We start from the raw sequence: 20,099 nt of genomic DNA, 5'->3' as shown, positions 1-20,099 counted from the left end.
TGTGTGTGTGTGTGTGTGTGTGTGTGTGTGTGTGTGTGTGTGTGTGTGTGTGTGTGTGTGTGTGTGTGTGTGTGTGTGTGTGTGTGTGTGTGTCAGTCACTGTAGGGGGATGACTCAATCACCATACGGGTAATGTGCTCGTGTATATTACACAACTACGAGTACTACGACTACTATTACTACCACGACTACTACTTCTTCTTTAAAGGCTGCAATTATTTCCATGTTATAGGGTTGAGGAAGTCTTCCACGAACTGGCTGGCCAGGCTGAACATTCAATTGAAGATGGTATGAATTTGTAATTTATTCAGGCCTAACATAACTCATCTTCTCTTTGCTCAAGGCATGGTGGGATCTTTAATGTCCGCCAACAACCAGTGCTAACAGATGGATCCTCTGGCTTGACATCCTTCCAATGGAAGGCACACACATTGATACACCGCCCTGCATGTGAAACACCAGGGTAGCAGTTTATAGCTGGGTCCACATTCCAACCCAGGTTAGACAGATCAGAAGTGGTTGTACATACCTCTAGGGTCTAGGCCATCCTGCCAGCACTACTTTGTGTCTATTACAACCTTTTACAATGTCCCCGAAGTTTCACATGAATATTGTTTCTGTGATGATAACTCAATAAATTAACAAAATGCTGAACAAATATTTTCCACGAGAGATTAAATTTATCAGGTTACTACATTTCGTAGGAAGGGATTTCAGAAACAATGAATTCTATAATAATCAGCCAAGCAGAATAATGCCCAAGTCTGCAAACAAAAACTTGGCTAATTTCAGTTCATTTTAGGTGGTCTGCAGTGTGGCCGAGGAAAAACTTTATTTCTTTTCGCTGGCATTGCCAAAGCAATGGTTTCAAATTTTCCTGATGTCCCCGAGGCTACAGAAAGCACGACTGGTTCCAAAGTAAAGGAACGCACGTAATGAATCCAGCTCATTCGTGTTGATTTTTAGTTGAAGTCGTCATGCCTGGAGCCATGGGGCCAAGTGAAAGTGGGTATCTTGGATTTGAAAATGCATCATTGTGAAAAGGAACAGAAATATACTGGGATGGATAATTTAAAAAATATACCTTGGCTCTGTGTTCATGCTTTAACGGCATTATCACATGCGCCCGGATCCATGTCGCTGTTTGCACCGTGTTTAATATGGACAATATTAATCAAAACACACCAAGCACAACTTCGACAAACTGAGCCTCTCAAATACCTTATATACCACAGATAGAGTGCAGAACTTTATTATTGTATAGACACATTCACTCAGCATTTTTTGGTCAAGTCAAGCCAGATTAGATCTGTATTTTGCTACAGGTATCATATAAACATAATTTTGCGACTATGCTGTCTCCACCACCAGGTTTTCTGATGAGGATGGTGTATGACATGGACACCCAACAGGATTGAAAACAAAACCTATCAAGCGGTGGAGGAGCTCCTTGTGAGCCAACGGCCATCCATACCTTGTGCCCAAATGTGTCTGCGAACGTCCTCCTGCAGTTGGGTTACTTGTTTTTTAGGACCTTGGTGGCAGGATTTGCACTCCGGCCACTGTCAAACACTTCATTCTGCAAAACCCACAAACGTAAAGAAAGCTAAAAACTTACTCCGTGGGAGTACCTCCTGTGCTGCTGCCCTTCGCAGGGCAGCTCACCAGATGATGGAATTGGATCAAAGCCTTTGGGACCCCCATTCTTTGATAGGAGGCAAAGCATGGGGTAAACCTCATGGATCAGATTGCAGTGGTGTGTGGCGGAGTGGTGCTGAGGTGTCGTCCACCAAACGGTGGTCTCCTTGTGTTAACCTGAGGCAGTCCCTTCGGGTGGGTGCCTGGAATGTCCTATCCCGAAGAGAGGATGATCACCTGTCTCTGTTATCATCTGAGCTCCAACGTTTGAACATCAGTATTGCAGCACTCTCTGAGGTTTGGAGAACGGATAGTGGCGAGATCATGGCTGGTGGTTACACCTGCTTTTGGTCTGGTTGCTCTGATGGTCACCATGTCCAAGGAGTTGCTCTAGCTGTGTCCAATAAGCTGATTCGCATGATAATAGAGGCAACACCGGTCAACGAGCGTATTATGAGACTAAGGATTCATCACTCCTTGGGTGTCGTTTCCCTGGTCTCTGTATATGCTCCGACTGAGGCGAGTGACCTCACTGTGAAGGACGCATTCTATGCCACGCTTGAATCTGTGGTTGATCAGTGCCCCAGGCGAGATACTCTTCTAGTCTTGGGGGATTTCAATGCATCGACTGTAACTGATAGGGATGGTTATGAGACATGTTTTGGTCCCCATGGGTGTAGAACTGTGAACCAGAATAGCACCTAAGTTCCTTGACTTTGCACGAAGTTGTGGACTTATGGTGAGTGGTTCATGGTTTTAGCACCCACAAGCTCATCATTGGACTTGGTATTCCAATGCTGGTGATGTGGCAAAGGACATTGACCATGTGCTCATTGATGGTCAGTGGAGGATGATCCAGAACGCAGGGTCTACCGGAGTGCTCAGTTCCTCAATACCGACCACAGGCTTGTTGTAGCAACTCTGAAGTTGCAGCTTAAATCTGGGAGAATGGTAACATCCCAGCATAGGCTGGATGTTGGGAATCTCAAGGATGAGAGGGAATCTGAGGAGTTTGTGAACAGGCTAAGTGGGAATTTGGGGGTCTGGTTACTTTGGGGAATCCTGAGGAGTTGTGGAGTGCCTTCAAGACGACCATCCTTGATGTTGCCAGTGGACTCATCGTCGGGTGAAGAAGAATTTTTCTCTCATAGGACACTGGCTACCATTGACCAGAGGCACAGGGCCAGGCTTCATGGAAGAGCTGAGCTGTACGTGTGCTGAGGGTGGACAAGGAGGCCAATGTGTGAGGAATCTGCAAAGGGGTAGAGCATCACCTATGGTCGTGATTCTCGTCCTGCTTATCGGGGAATTTGTGCATTGCGTTCCTCCAAGCCCATCCCTTGGTGTACTGCAGTTATAGCAGAGGGTGGTGGGCTCTTGACAGAGGAGTCTGAAGGGAAGGCCCACTGGGCCAGTGACTTTGAGCAGCTGCACCAGGCTGACCCACCAACTGTTGAGTTGAATGTGGGGGGTGTCACTATTCCATTTGCTGACCCTCCAATCAACTGTGATCCATCTTTGTTTGTGGAAACAAGTTGCGGTGAACCTGTTGATATGGAGCAAAGCTGCTGGGATCTGTGGCATCCATGCTCAACTTCTCAAGGCTGGTGGAAATGCTGTACTCGTGTCATTGCATGCAGTTTTGTGCTCTGTTTGGACACAGGCATCATCCCAACTGACTGGAAGAGGGGTCTTGCTGTCCTTCTCTGAAAAGGGAAGGGTGATCACCAGGACTGCAACAACTACTGAGGGGGTGACGCTGCTTTCCCTCCCGGGTAAGGTCTTTGCTTGGATAATTCTTGATAGGGTTTGCCACCATCTGCTTGAGCACGACCACCCAGAGCAGTCAGGCTTCACATCAACGAGGTCAATGATTGACCGTATTCTTGCTTTTTGGGTCCTCACTGAACGCAGACGAGAGTTTCGGCAGGGGCTGCTTGCAGCCTATGTTGACCTCTGCAAAGCGTTCGATTCAGTGAATCGGGATGCCCTCTGGAGGATTCTCGGTCTTCGTGGGGTGCCACCAAAACTGATCAATCTGATGTCTGAACTATACTCTGGTACTGAGAGTGCTGTGAGATGTGGTGGTACCATCTCTGACTTATTTCCAGTTGTTACTGGAGTTTGTCAGGGGTGTGTACTGGCCCCCACACTTTTCAGCGCTTGTATGGACTGTATGGACTGGATTCTCCGAGGATGTCGGAGAGATCAAGCTGCGGTGCATTATTTGTGAGTGTCAAGATCTCTGACCTTGATTTTGCAGCTGATGCAGTCATCTTTGCGGAGACTGAATATCCTTTTGGGGACCCCCTGAGGCACTGAGTGAGGAGTTGGAGCCACTTGGGTTACGGGTTTCCTGGGTCGAAACTAAGATCCAGGCTTTCAATGACATCTGGGATGCTGCCATCCTGTCTGTGCCTGCTTGTGGTGAGGATGTTTAGGTCACAGAGAGATTCACTTACCTTGGCAGTGATATTCATGTCTTTGCTGGCTGTGAGCCCGAGGTCAACAGACGTCTGGGTCGAGTCTGGGGAGTCATGGATTCACTGGATTATGGGGTGTGGCGCTGTCGGTACCTCTGCAGGAGGACGAAAGTTCGAGTCTTCAGGTCCTTGGTGCTTGCAGTCTTGCTCTACAGATGTGAGACTTGACTCCTCCAGTACCAAGTCTCTTCAGAGAATCCTTGGCTAATGCTGGTTGGACTTTGTGTCCAATAAGCGGTTGCTGAGAGATACTCGGATGAGATTTGTTACCTGGATAGTCCATGATTGTCAGCTGCGGTTGTATCGACATGTGGCTCATTTTCCTGACGCTGATCCTGCTCACCAGATTCTCTCACTGAGGGAGCCTCATGAGTGGAGTGGGCCAATGGGCCAAGCACATGCCTCATGGTTGCAGTAGGTTGATCGGCATCCCAAGGAGATGGGGATGGGCCAGGCATCTGCCTGGGAGATGGCCAGACAGAGTCTCCTGGAGTACTGGCGGAAAGTGGACACAGTGATGCGCTGCTCTGGCGCTTGCTCCCATACCTGACCTGACATTCCCTCGTGGTCCAACAGGATGGTGCCGAGGTAGCACACTTGGTTTTGAGCTGCCTACTCTGGGTTTGATTCCCGATCTGACTATGTACTTGGATTGGTGCTCTTGCATCTTGCTGACAAGGAATTTCACATAAAGTGTGCCATCCATCAGGTGTATGTCAAGCTCAGAGTCCCGTATGTTCGCATTCGTTGGTGAACTTCAAAGATCCCCTGGTGTTTGTCGACATTCTTCTCAGAGTCGGTGTGTTGTCACTCCAAATTCTTGCTTAAATCACCTTCCTACAAACTTGATGATCATTGCTTGTCGGGTGATCATTGATTCTCTTTCAGCTATCTCTTAGGCCAAAGTCACATTTGGCACGGCGGCCGTAGCGTCTACAAAATCTACGGCCACTAGCAATTATAGGGCGGCCGCAGTATTTCCACGGTCACACAATGTAGCAGTCACATATGTTTTTATTTTTCCGGGAGCCGCACGGGGTATTTAGAAATTGTTGAGACCGAAAACATGGGGGTGCCGTACGGTCTTTGATTTGATGTCGCACCGTGACCTTAGGGCGTCCCTGCGGCGGCCATAGAATTTTCAAGGTAGACGCAAGGTAGCCTCAAGGTGCCCGCAAGGCGACTGCAGGGGGCCCTAAGGCGAACGTGCGGCCAGACGGACGGTTACGAGTGGGTATATATCCCAGTTCTTTTTTTACTGAAATAAAAATATAACAGTTCGGAATATACCAGTATATATAACTGAATATACTATAACTATAATATATATATATATATATATATATATATATATATATATATATATAACTGAATATACTGTAACTATAATATATATAACTGAATATACCAGTTCGGAGTATAGGCAAACACCTATACTCCGATCTCTAGCGGTAGCGCACGGTGGACGTACGGTCGACGCAGACTGCCACGGAGGCCGTACGTCGGATGCACGGCAGGCGTCGGGGAATTGTGCTTCGACCCTGCGTTGCCCGCAGGTAGTCACACAGACCGCAAGGCCAATGTACGTTGAACACAGGACGCCTTTGCACTACCCTACGACGACCGTGGAAATAGTGTGGCCGCCGTAATTTTTTGGGGGTTGGCAAAATTCATTTTTCATTGATAAGAGCCTATGGCAGCCGCATGAATAACGCAAGCCCACCGTACACCCTACTTACGGTCGACGTGGAACACATCTACGTCACAGCTTGGCTTTTCGAATTGCTACGGCCAACGTAGAAATGAAAAAAGTGATAACTCTGCGCTATAATTCCACGGCGACCCCTACGGCCTGTAAAAGATAGCCATACGGCATAGGGCCACCCTGAGGCCACCTCAGAAACTCTGCGGCCACCGCACGTTTCTGTCAATTCAAGGGGGGGGGGGTACGGCCGCCGTATCCTCGCCGTAGAGCAAATGTGACTTAGGCTTTATGCAGCCTTACCTTTTATTGGATGTAATTTCACACTGATGTTCTTAAAACATTCATAGCGAATGAATTTGTGCAATCCGTCTCACGTTGAGTTTTGCTGTTGGAAGTTGTTTATAAAGTTTAATGTTGGACTTGAAGTCAAAATATTGTAATGGCAGAATCTCTTTTTTTGGCATGCAAAATCTAGGCTGAATGAGGAGTGAAGTGACTGCGTTAAAAAAACATTTGAGGGGTGCTAAAAGCTTGGATTTAGGGAGATGAACCAATGATAAGTTACTGGAGGAATGCATGGATCTTGGAGGAGCTGGGGAGTGAGTGAGAGTTCAGAGAGCAGAAGGAGCAAGATTATATTAGAATTAGTCAAAAAAAGAAAAACAGAGGTGACCGACCTATCTGCGATGCGTGAGTCACAGACCTTTAGATTCTGACACATTGTGTGTTGGTTCCAGTAATGATGAGAGCTTTTTATTCTATAGAATCAAGGAGAGACAGATGTGATACTGGTCCACAGACCCATAGTGCAGAGCAGTACTCCAATGAGTGATGGACAAAGGCCTTATTGACGTATTATTTTTGATTGTTAAAGGAAAGACTTGGAATGACAGAGGATCTTCAGTCTGTGTTTGGCTTTTTATTATTATTATCTTCCAATATATGACTCTGGAAAGAGATAGGTGAAATAGGTAAGGGGGAGGGGGATGACTGATAAAGCCTCTTTTTCCAGCAAGTGACTGCAATCTAAAATCTTGCACCATTCTTTTCGAACTTCTTGCTCATTGAAATCACAAGTTTTGTTCACCAGTTACGAGACATATTTTTACCTCCGCCACCAAAGGTGAAAGGAGGTTATGTTTTCACCCCTGTACTGTTTGTCTGTTTGTTTATGTGCAAGATATCTCAAAGTTGTGCATGGATTCGGATAATATTTGGTGGGCATGTCGAGTGTGTGATGAGGATGAACTGAATAGATTTTGGTGAAGATCTGAATTCGGATCTGGATCCGATAATTTTAAAAGTGATTCTTCACCATTGAGAGATCGGGATAAATTACTATATAGCACGATATCTCAAAAAGTTGCGGACGGATTCGGATGAAACTTGGTGGACAGGTTGGGTGTGTTGCAAGGAAGAATTGATTCGATTTTCGTGAAGATCTGAATCCAGATCTGGAGACGAGTTTTTTTAATTGTTATGTGATTCTTCACCATTGCGAGTTGGGGCCAAACACGATATAAAATGTAGCATGATATTTCAAAATTTTTCTTGACCCCGATATGTTCTACTGGATCAGGCATTCTGTTGGAGAGGGATGCGCTCCACCGAGTGCCCATTTCGTTTTACTTGTATTGAGAAATGCAAGCATACTATTAAAAAAAATAATGTTTTAATTCGAGTACACAAATGGTCCTGTCTCTTGCTACTTGAGAGTGATTATACTTTATGTCCAAGGTTATTTGAAAAAGCATGCATTATGTCACTTGACTGGACTCTGCTGGGCACTACCTCTCAGATCTTCATTATTATGCACCATCACAAAAGCGTTCTGTCGTGAATTGGGGCTTCTGAATCCATTGTTTTCCTTCTGGAAGACCATTTGTTTGTTATGGTTTTGTGTTTACTAGCCTTATATGGGATGTTGGCCATTCAAACTTCCATTATGATTGTCAGATATTACACCTCCAACTTCCTTTAAGACTTCCTTGTTTCCTTCCTTACATAGTCACTTCTAATCACCAGCCAATCAACTCGTTTGCCTTCCCAAATGTTTTACATTCACCTCTATTCTCCTGTTCTCCTTTGCAAAAGATAGAATGACCTCTCTGTGCATGTTTAAACCAATGATTTTCTAATATTTCAATTTTGAGTTCCCTGACGAGGAACTTCAATGCAGGAGGAGGCCATTAGGCCCATCAAGCCTGTGCAATGGTTGCCAACCTATAGTTATTGATCCATGCTCTATCCTTTTTTTAATGTTGAGCGTCATGCAAGATGCTGGGTGGAGTGCATACCTCCACCAGGCTGAACAGTTTACGTTTTGTTTCCCACTGATGGGCCGGATCTGCATCCGGACCTGAACCAAAATCTAATCTGATTGTTCTTGTCACTTACAAAACTCATCCACCACATTTCGTCCGAATCTGTCCACAACGTTTGAGATATCATGTGATATATCGTTTTTTGGCCCCATCACTCAATGGTGAGAATCACTTTAACAATTCTAGTCGTCGGATCCAGATCTTCATTAAAAATGTAGTCACTTCATCTTTGACACACACCCAACCGGTCCACAAAATTTCATCTGAATCCATCAATGACTTTTTGATATATCCTGCTCACAGACAGACAGACAAACAAACAGACAGGTGTGCAAACGTGACCTCCATCCACCTTCAATGGCAGAGGTCATCACGCATTTTGCCTTGCCATTCCCTTGTATTTGTGTTGATAGATTTGTGGGGGAAGGGGGGGGGGAGAGTGTTCTTTCAAACACCCCTAGTAGAGTTGGTTTGGGGATTTTACAGGGGTCAAAGTTAAAATGAGTCACAAAATTAAGGGTTTGGACTTGACATGCCTCTATTTCAACCAATGCAGCCAATAAATTGTAAAATGATGCTTTACTCCATCCACTATGGAATGAAGTAGACGGACATTTTTTTTGGTATATGTCTTTATATTTGGCACAGGGGTTGGCAAGGGCAAAGTGCAAATTAAATAAAAATTAAGGCTTTTGGCTTGCCAAGCATACATATTGCAACCAACTTGGACAAGAATATGATACCTTACCACAGCCCTGACATACTAAAGCAGGTAAACATTGGCCTGGCCTCCTCTTTTGACATTTCCAAATGGGAAAAGGTCAAAATTGGTTACAATATCATGGTTTGTGGCTTGTCATGCCTTTGTATTTCAACAAATGCAGACAATAATTGGCAAAATGATACCTGAACACAGCCAATACAGATTGAAGTAAACAGACATGAGTTTGATGTTTTTTGTTGGATTCCACAGGAGGCCAAAGATCAAATTCAGACGTGAAGTTAATATTTCTGATCTACCAATCATTAATATTTCAAAATACTCACAACCCTGACAGCCAAACGGAAGTAAACATTGTTCTGCTGTCTTAATCTGGGAAAGGTTTAAGTGTGTTCTCATATTGGGGATGTTGCACCTTGAGGTGTCGTAAAACTCTTTTTGCATATGAGGTCATGCTCTTATGTATGGCCTAGCTGTTGACGTATTTTCTTGAATTAGTAAACCTTTATTATCTGACCATCTGTCTTTTATGATCACCTGTATTCTGTGGCCAAAATACTTGTCATTCAGGTTTGCATAGAGCAGTATTTTATTGGAATATTCAATAACCTTGAATATGTGGCCACCTGTATTTTATATGTGACCACTCTAAGCTTTAACTAATTGGCATTGACCAACATATTGCATGGTTTTATACGTCTTTTTTCCAGTTCTGATTTATAAATTCTTCAAGAGGGCAGTTTTGACCTGAGGTCAAAGGTCAAAATCTGTCACATCTTAGGAATGAGACTTTACTAGTGCTAGAACACAGATTTTGCACCCTGTTACTTCTTGATGAGGTAGCAAATGCGGAGAGACATGTTGCATTGACTTGTGAATGCCTGCAATTCTCGTTTATTTGTTTTTACATTGCTCTCATGCATGTGTTCGACATGCGTCAATTAGAGTAAAGTGGGACTAATACCCCTGTCGGTAAAGGTGGGGCACTTGATGCGAACAACGAGACCAGCTGCCAAAGTGTATCCTCTCTGATACAGGGTTATGCAGTTCAGGTTGCAGCACACTTTAAAAGTTTAAAGTTATTTTAGTGTCACATCCACATGGCCTTTTCGAACTACTTATGCAATTTGGGGAGGAACATTGGAGAACAAAAACGTAGTTAGGGAAAATATAGGGGAAAAAAGGAAAGCAGGTTGAGAATGGAGAGATTTTTCTACCGAGCTCAAATGCCATTGTATCGCACCATTTCATCTGATAATCCTTGTGTGTTGAAGTCCACTTCTTTTTTTTTGCACAAACCAAGTTCATCAAGAACAAAAGCTACCATGCAATCAAGCATGAAAGTTTGAAAAGAAAATCAGGATGCCATTATATAATTTTGCTGTTTTCCCCCACTTTTTTTACTCTCTCGAATCTCCTTCAACCCTTCTGCACTATTGGTTTTCAAAGCTGTTGTATAATACAAAGCAGAATAAGGCACTCTGGGAACTTGATCAGAATCAAACAGAGTTGATTGCACGTCGTGGGGTAAAGCGAGCTGACACGCCTTGGAATCAGCTCCAGCAACGCAGTTGAGGAAATGTCTGGCAATCGAGGGGAGCAACCAGGCTTATGATTAACTTCACGCTCAACGTCGATTGATATGTAACTCTCCTTTATTTTTTGTGCACATTATTTTCAACACAACTAGCAATGAAATCCTAATGACGCTGTAACAGCACACAATTTAGTCTTGCTGGTGAAGGCTTGTGTCGATCTGAATCGGCAGACAGGTAGAACAACGGATGAAATCAACAGGACATTGATCGAGGTATGAAGACCGCCATGGGAAGGAGAATTTGATGTATTATCGGGCATTAATCCTTCATCACATCATTTAAAGCTGACCATCCCCCCGGACCCCAAGCAGGCAGTATAATGTCAACTCGTGTCATTCCCCATATTGGCTCATTATCTTTATTACCCCCACTAACTCATCTGAAGCCAACCCTCTTACTTCCTTATTCCAGTGTTTCCTCTGCTCTCTCTTTCCCTTTCTCTTTTCCTTTCTTTTTTGTTACCCCCTTGCCAGTTTTGCCCAATTGTTGTCCTGCAACCTCACTGTCAATTTAACCTTGTTCTTCCATGACCCTCACTCCAGAGGAAAAGAAAAGAAGCTGGCTGTTCTCAGCAACTCCAGGATGTACACATTCTTCAATTAACCCCCTCATCGTTAAACTCCTAACATCCAGGCTTACTGTACACTTCAGCTCCTTTGTTCATCTTTTCTCCCATTTGTGGAATCACCTTCCTCAGGATGTTCAACCCCACTCTTCTCTCCAGGGATTCAAGCAGATGATGCACAGCCACCTTTATTTGTCATCCCCTGGCCATAAACACAATCTTTTCCACCCCCATTAACCATACCCAAGCGAACACAACCCTTTTAAACCTGCAGATAACTGTTTCCTCCACTCCTGCCTCCTCTTTTCAAGTTCATTCATTTCCTTTCTTATTGTGTCCAACTTTGACCTCACTGGCATTTTATAGCCTTTTTACCCTTTGTCACCTCACTTTTCTTTAGGTCTCAATCTTAAATAATTAAAACAATCTGTCTCATGTGTGCCCCTTTCTCATCAATCTAAGTGTTATCCTTCCAAACTTTATCATTTTCTACCCTTGAAAAGAGTTGGGCCAAAAACCTTCCCCGGTTGACCCAAAAAGAAGGTGGGAATAATTATGACCCTAAAAGGGGGAGCAGTAGTCTCAGTAGTCGTTTTCTGTTCATCTTGCCTCTGTCTCTTTCCAACCAATGCAATCCTTATCCTTCCAACATTTACGATCGGTTTCCCTCAGCTTTGATACACACACAATAGCTGGCACAAATAATAGATCCTGATTCAAGAACATTGTACTTTGATGGAATAATTGGAATATTGAAATATTGCTCCAAGTAATGGTTCACACAAAGTATGTTAGTTTGCAAAAGTGTGGTTGTTTGAAATAAAGAAAACGTTGAAGTGCCGAATTTACACGTAAATGTTTTTGCTGTGCGTGAATGTAGGTCCACACTTCCTCGCTGCCTGAAATGGGACTTCTGCCTGAGTGTTTGCCTTCTGACGCTCTCAAGCTCTCGCCATCCCAACTTCACGATGGAGAGTCCGCAATTTCCGCTCCTCTTGCCAACCAGCACGGCTTAACGCAAAGTACGCACACATCTTCACAAGCACGTTCATTTGCACACGACAACAGGGTAGTGATTACTGCAGTAAATGATTATGTTTACGGATGAAAGCGAAACATTTCTTGTGTCAATCAAGTGAAGGAAAACTAGCTTCATTTTTGGAATATTTAAAATTTATTTCTATTCCAGATTCAAATTTTTCTTTTTGAATTCAGAAATTCGTTTTGTAAATTAATATTTATTTTAGAAGTTAAAAAAGTTATTCCTCTTGGGTTTAAAAATGAATGTTCGAATTAATTTTTGCAATTTGAAAGTTCTTTTGAAAATGCATCTTCTCTCGTGTGTAAACGCTGATGATCTGCTTTCCTTTTGATTTTTCACACGCTTTCACTCTCCTTTTTCGACAACACTGCAAGTGCGTTCATTGCGTATCGGAAAACGACTTATGAGTGAGAATCTGTAGCTGAAGTAGGGACACTCGGCCTGAAGGTATTTGAACTACCCCCTGCTGTGGCCAACGATGAGACTGATCTGCCAGCATCACTCGCCATCTCCTTATGGCACAGAGAGAATGTGACAACCTGGGGAGAGTAATGGTGAGAACCGGAGACAGGAGTTCGGACTTTGGACAGAATACTGGCAACACGGTTTCCTCTGTTTTTAAATGCACTGTGGGATCTTTAACATCCACCAACGAGTACTATCAGATGGGACAGCCGTCTTAACAATCATCTTCAGAATGCTCTTTCACAATGCACTGTCTGTGGCTCAGCAGGCAGGGCATTATTTATTTTGGTCAAATCATATTCCAACGGTTACATTGATACCGAACACAATCACTGAGCGATGGTTGGAACAAAACTTACAATTCTGTCCGAGAAACGCTGGCGTTTATTTTTTTGAAATACAAGTGTGCACAATTTGTGAGTAAATATTATATTTTTTTCCAATTTACAGCTACTTGTATGTTGAAAAACTTTTTTTTTTAATCGTTGGTATGTCGTGGACTATTTATTACATCTCATTCGAAGAACCTTTTGAATGGACCTTGGTAATTGCAAATTCTTTATATATCGCTCCTACAGGAAAAGTTTTGACTTTTCAGACTCCTTTTGCATTAGTCTCAATAATTTGAGGCTGTATCCTCTTTAACATCCTCCTTGATACGAACCGACTCACAACCCGACCCTTTCTCGAATAGCGTTTTGAAAAAAGAGAATAAAACAATACGCGTACACACGTAAATACACGAAACATTCCTCATCTCCTTTCAACAGCCGTGAAACTCCCAGGGAGAGGTTTCGGCCGTTGGTTGTCGCTTGCTCTTCGTCACCCAGGGAGCCGGGCTCTTGAAGAGAGTGGAACTCTCACGGGAGTCTTTTATTACAAACTTTATTACTCTTCCCTCCGTCCCGCAGCTTCGCCCCGGGCACAAACACGGTGCTTTGCCTGTCGCGCGTTATTTGCGTTTTTACGCATTTGCCTGCAAATCCAAGGCGCCCTCTGTGCGGTGCGCTGCTCGGAATGCCGGTAACAAAAGCCTGCATGCCCGAGGCTCTCTTTTTCCACCATGACAAATGTTTTCATCCACGGTTTCCAAGAATCGATCTTGCCGCCGAAATGTCACCTGGATGCAGCTGGTTGCATATGGAAGACGAATCGTGGCCTCTGTTTCTGCCTACTGTTTTATTGCATCCTCAGAGTTTTTGTGAAAAAAAAAAAATTTCAACCATTATCGTGATTTTTCTCTCTTAAATAAATTATTGACAGTGTACGTTCTGATTCTGGACTTTTTATATTCCAACTGCTTTGATTTTAAACTCATGTTCGTAATACTAGCGGAGTACCCACTATCTGGATGGGTAGAGTTTGCACATTACTTGCTGAAAAACGTATCGTCTGTATTTTTAAAGAAGACTATCGATGTTTGTGTGGTGTGCATCTAAAAGGTTCTAAATGGTCGAAAGGTTACGTTCCAATTGTAGTTAGTGTCTAAAGGGTTGAATCTTTAAAGGATGTAAATGTCTAAAGGATCTGAAGAGATCTAAAGTGTAAAAAGGTAAAAACGTCTGAAGGGTCTTTCGACCCCACAGACCTTTTTACTTGTCTAAAGTAAAAAAAACTTTAAACATGTAAAAAGGTCTAAGTGATCTAAAGCGTCGAAAACTTTAAATTGTCAGGGGTCCAAGCAGACTAAAGGGATCCAAAGATGTCTAACATGTCTTAAGGGTCTGAAGGGTGTTAGTGGTCCAAAGTGTGTTAAGGTCAAAGGGGTGTAAAGGGTGTCAAGGGACTTAAGGGGTGTAAAGGTCTAAAGGGTCTGTGCACATGAAAGGGTCAAAGGGGTCTAATGGGTATAAAAGGACTTAGGGGTGAGGTGTCTAAAGGTTTGAAGGGGTCTTAAAGGCAAGGGGAGTTTATGGGGTCTCAAGGGTTTGAGGGTTCTCAAGTGTACGTCGGGTCTAATGGGGTCTTGAGAGGTCTCAGGGTTCTAAAGGGTTTAATGGGGTCTATCGGGTTTCAGGGTTCGAAAGGCTTTTGTGGGTCTTGGGGGTCTAAGGCTTCTAAAGGTTCTAATGGGGTCTCTAGGGTCTTAGGAATCTTAAGCATCTTAGTGGTTTTTGGGGTGTTAATGTATATAAGGATCTGAGAGTTCTCAAGGGGTCGAATGGTATATAGGAGTCTAAGGGGTCGAAAATATATAAATATGTAATGTTGTCTAAAGGGTCTTAAAGGACCTACAAAGGTCTTGGGAGTCTCAACAGTCTAAAGGGTCGAAAGGTTTACAAGGTACATTCATTTAGTACATAATTAATAGATGGAGTCACGGTGCAATTGACGTTCAAACAGAACGTAATTAAGAGACCTATGGTCACATGGGTTCGTGGCTGGACATACACTTGTTCCAAAACATACGTATGTATATATATATATATATATATATATATATATATATATATATATATATATATATATATATATATATATATATATATATATATATATATATATATATATATATATGTGTATGTGTATATATATATAATGTTCAGTCATGCGCCGCATAACGACGTTTCGGTCAACGACGGACCGCATATACGACGGTGGTCCCATAAGATTATAATGGAGTTGAAAAATTCCTATGGCCTGGTGATGTCGTCGCCGTCGTTGCGCTGCCAGTTGTATAAAAGTACAGTATGGCACATACAATTATGTACAGTACATAATACTTGATAATGACAATAAACAACTATGCTACTGGTTTATGTATTTACTATGCTGTACTTTTTTTATCGCTATTTTAGAGTACTCTTTCTACTTATAAAGAAATAAGTTTAGTGTAAAGTATGTTTACAGTATGTCGTGTTGCGCAGCAGCCTCATTCATCTCGTGTTGACCGCGTCTCTTGATTGCATCATTTTTCCGTGTGCTTGATTTAATCTCGTGTTGTTTTGTTCATCATGGCCACTAAGCGTTCATCAAAAAGTTTTTAAAAATTAAAAAGTTTATAAAGGAAAAAAAGTTACAGTGAGCTTAGGTTAATTTATTATTGAAGAAAGAAAAATGTTTTTATAAATTTAGTGTAGCCTAAGTGTACAGTGTTTATAAAATCGACAGTGTACAGTAATGAACTAGGCCTTCATATTTACTCACCACTCACTGACTCACCCAGAGCAACTTCCAGTCCTACAAGCTCCATTCATGGTAAGTGCCCTCAACTGGTGTTCCATTTTTTACCTTTTCTATGTTTAGATATGTTTTGATACGGAAATACTTACCATTGTGTTACAATTGCCGACAGTATTCAGTACAGTAATATGCTAGGAGCAATAGGCTTTTCCATATAGCCTAGGTGTGTAGTAAGCTATACCATCTAGGTTTGTGTAAGTACACTCTATGATGTTCTCTCAATGATGAAATCGCTTTATGACACATTTCTCAGAACGTATCCCCGTCGTTAAGCAGCGTGTGTGTGTGTGTGTGTGTGTGTGTGTGTGTGTGTGTGTGTGTGTGTGTGTGTGTGTGTGTGTGTGTGTGTGTGTGTGTGTGTGTGTGTGTGTGTGTGTGTGTGTGTGTGTGTGTATAAAATAGCCTGGTGTTGGCTTAGTGGTGAGCGTGGTGGGCTTGTGATCTTTGGGTCCTGAGTTCAAGTCCCGTCAGCCGATGAATTAACACCAGGTGGGGTTGACTCAGACTGTCATCCTTCAGAGGTCAGCGAAATGAGCACCAGTAAACTGTTAATAGGAGCATTGCATCATTTGTGCTCTCATACTCAGTAGCAGTGTTGATGCACTGTTAATCATAGCCAGTTGAAAGCATGAAATCATGCCACCACAATAAGTGGAAGTAATAGATATATATATATATATATATATATATATATATATATATATATATATATATATATATATATATATATATATATATATATATATATATATTGTTGTGGTTACCAAATTCGCAAACCACCATTCAGGTCCCTTAGGTGAGATATCTCGGTAAGTACATGTGTAGTTAGGCCCAAACCCGTTGTCTAGTGGGAATACATGTCATTTATGCGTGCTGCGACTCTTCAGGATAGCCGTTTTTCTTTTACTATCTTTATTTTGGACCAACCGCCATTGTTACCACCACCAGTCACAACATCAACCACCAACCACAACGCCGCTTCACCACAACCGCCACGACCTTCACGTCACACCTCGCAACCGTCGCATCGCCACCGTTCTTGCGCCGCTTGTGGGTACCGGTGTTGGACTCGTGCAGGGCGCGCGCTGAACGGCGTGTACAAAATCACGGATTTTGTGCTTCAAAAACGGATCAAAAACGACACACGCCCACTTTTTGCCGTCCAATCGGTGAGCGAGGGGCGATTTGGCCCCGCCTCCAGGGCGTTGGAGGGCGATCGATATATGCAAATTTATGGATCAAAAAGCATTCACGCCCACTTTTTCTCGGGCCAATGGGGAGCGAGGTGAAAGTTCGAAGGGAGGGGGTCGAAGGCGAAGCCACGGGGCTCATATAAGCGACCGTGTTCGTCAGTCCAGTCAGTAGAGAAAGAGAAGGGAACAGAGAGTTAAGACTTCGCGGGCGGTGGAGTTGGCAAGAAGGAGCTGGTCATCGTGTGCGTTGGAGTCGGAGCGGAGGGGATGGAGCTGTGGAGAGGCGGCGAGGGCAGACGAGGGGGTGCTCGCGTCGTGCAGGGAGCTGCACCCCAGGGAGGCCGACAGCGCGACCTGGCCGAGGTGGAGACGCTCGTCGCGGGACAATAAAAATCCTCTATACCCCGAGCATCAGCAACCCCCTCCTGTTTCCCCCCGCGCTGAGATAGTGCGACCAAGGGGGCCCCTTTCCCACCCCCTACCAGACACTGCCCGCGAGGCCCACGGAGTTGAGGCACCATCGCCGCTCCGCGTCTCATCACCAGACGGGTAGGCCCGACCCGGTCTCGGCCTCAGGCCCGCCTCATCCTTGAGGGTATTCTTTCCTTGGTTTTGGGTATGTGTTGTCGGCGCCGTCTGTGAAGTAAAATTGTATAAGTGTTGCCGTGTGCTCGTGTAATCGGTATTAGATCTGCATTGTCGCATTTGCTTTTTGTGTAAATTGCATTGTGTTTTTCTGTGTGCTTTTGGTGGAATTGAATATGTGTGCTTTCCGTTCGTCGCGAATAAATGTGCTTTGTGTTGAACTGTTTCCCGCTTCACTTCGTCATTTCTTTCATTGAATCCTCATCTTGCTTCACGTAAAGGGTTGGTAGTGGGCTGAATACGCCCGATAATTAATCGAACCGTCGAGGTCGACGAATAACACCGCTCGGTTATCCCGATAGTACGGAACGGGTCGCTTAAGTGGCCCGTGTCCGAAGTCGACCTGCGGCGAGGTGCGATCGCCCGGTCTACCCTCCGCGTGGGTACTTAGGTAGGTCGAATTTGGCGAGCAACCCTATCCCACGCGGGGGCTGATTGGCTCGATCGCGGTGAGACCGAAAGGTCCACCCGTGACTGGTTCCCGGCGTTAGTCCGAGAGGGTCACGACTGGATTGTCCGTCCGGTGGGCGACGTGCCGCGATTCGAGTTACGTGGCCGTTCGCACGTCGGCGGGCGCGAATCCGCAACAATATATATATATATATATATATATATATATATATATATATATATATATATATATATATATATATATATATATATATATATATATATATACTGTATATGAAATTTATGCACGTTCACTGGCTCGAGAGCATGTTGGAAAATCTAACTTGAAAGATGGCAGCCACACGATGTTTCACCGATTCAACGAGATGGTAAATGAACTCAAGTGATGCTGGATAGCATTTCTTCAATGAGGGGTTTCAATCTCCATAGTTGTCTCAGAGTCAGGAAACTGTGGCCTGGTCTTAAAGCAATGAATGAACTCATTCATGGGTATTGAAAAGATTTATATCTCGAGCACTTGTGGGATGTCAATGGCTGTCATGATCCTCAAACTTGTCCTGCACCACAAGGGCCCTGTGAATAGTGCACCATTTGGTTGGTACAGGGATTGTTGTCGGCATTTAATGCTTGTGCAAAGTTGCCTTGAGGGTATTTAAGTATTCGCCCCAATATAAAGATTGGCACCTCATGTAATCGTAGACTAGACCGGGCAGGGCAGGCAGATTACCTCCTCCCTGAAAGCTATTAATGACCATCTGGGATTTTTACTGACAATCCAGTAATGACATATATGGTACTAAACTAGTTTGGCTTAGAGTCCAAATCAGATTTGCTTCAGTTAGGATTGGGATGCCAGTCCAGTGTCCTTGCCAATTTGTCATCGTAACAGTAAGAAAGCTTCGTCAATTCTTTGTTAGGTCGTTAAGCTCACACTATCATATCCCTTCTGAAGTCACTTGATTCTCATACTTACCAATCATGCGAAAGGATTGCCAGTAAGAATCAGAGTAAAAATACAACATGCATTATTCTATTATGCATGCAAATGTCAACGATCTTTTGATATGCCATGTGATCAATAATGATAATAGACCTGTGCAAGAACCATTGAACAACCATTATGAGAAAGTATGTCTTCAGCGACTTCAATATGTTTATTCATCAGTGCTCACTTAAACAGCTCGTTCTTCAAAAACATAAGCTGAATTGAATATCTTGTCTATTAAGACGGCCTCCCAGGTGTTCTTCAAATTCTAATCTTTGCCAAAATAATCACCACCAGAAAGACCAACTTTAGTCACAGGCAAGTCCTGATTGAGTCTACAAACATGAACAAAGTGTTGTGAGATCTTCGATATGTTTCAGTTTTATTAAATATACCCTTTAGTGAGGCAAAAATCACCTGGATCCACTGATATATTAACAGGAGTTAACTGGAGGGGGAGCACTCGGTTGAGTGCAAAACCTCCGCCGCCAATACTGCTGGGTCACTCAAGTGAAACTGATATCCTATTCATTCAATTTGATGTCAACAGTGCTCACAGAGTTATAGTTTGCAACTTTTCCTTTTACTTTTAACTTTTACATACTCAATTCATTCGTCATAACTCGATTCCTTGAGACAGAAATTGATTTTACGTGGTTATATCCACCTGAAGTTCCAAAATCAGCCGCAATTATAATCTTGGCATGTTTTTTGTTGGAAATCACTTATAACATGTAGAAATGCAAAAAAAAAAAATCGAAATTTTGTTGAAAAAAAAGTTGCAAAATTTTTTTTTCTCTAACAATTTTTTTTTTGGGGTGGGGGGGGTTGGAAATCACTTAAAACATGTGGAAATGCAAAAAAAAAAAAAAATTTCAATTTTTTTTCAAAATGGCCGCCATAGCGGCCATATTGGATTTTGGATCAAGTCCAAAATCTCATGGCATGATCCTTGGACCATACCTAATCCCCCCACCAAGTTTCATCGAAATCCGTCGAGGAGTTTTTCCGTAATACTGTTCACAAACAAACAAACAAACAAACAAACAAACAAACAGAAAGGGGTGAAAACAGTAACCTCCGATCTTCGATGGCGGAGGTTAAACAGTGAGTTTTTATCGCAGGTCACCTGTTGGGAAGT

General features: G+C 43.3%; 1 protein-coding gene across 12 annotated transcripts in view; it reads left to right on the top strand.

Moving 5' to 3' along the window:
- Nucleotides 1-20,099, top strand: part of LOC147031969 (uncharacterized) — a 500,872-nt gene that overhangs the window by 357,749 nt on the left and 123,024 nt on the right. For 11 of the 12 annotated variants that reach the window (XM_085853550.1, XM_085853555.1, XM_085853597.1 and 8 more), the window contains one exon: nucleotides 11,915-12,056. In XM_085853550.1, the coding sequence (XP_085709676.1) occupies nucleotides 11,915-12,056 (142 nt within the window). Of the gene's footprint in view, nucleotides 1-11,914; nucleotides 12,057-13,452; nucleotides 13,834-20,099 lie in introns of those variants that run through there. The other variant, XM_085853622.1, reaches the window with a different exon arrangement.

This window comes from Eptatretus burgeri, chromosome 2 (assembly GCF_056783735.1).
Source record: "Eptatretus burgeri isolate ZD-2024b chromosome 2, Ebu_testis_v1, whole genome shotgun sequence".
Lineage (NCBI taxonomy): Eukaryota > Metazoa > Chordata > Myxini > Myxiniformes > Myxinidae > Eptatretus > Eptatretus burgeri.
This window is presented reverse-complemented; position numbering and strand designations above follow the sequence as displayed.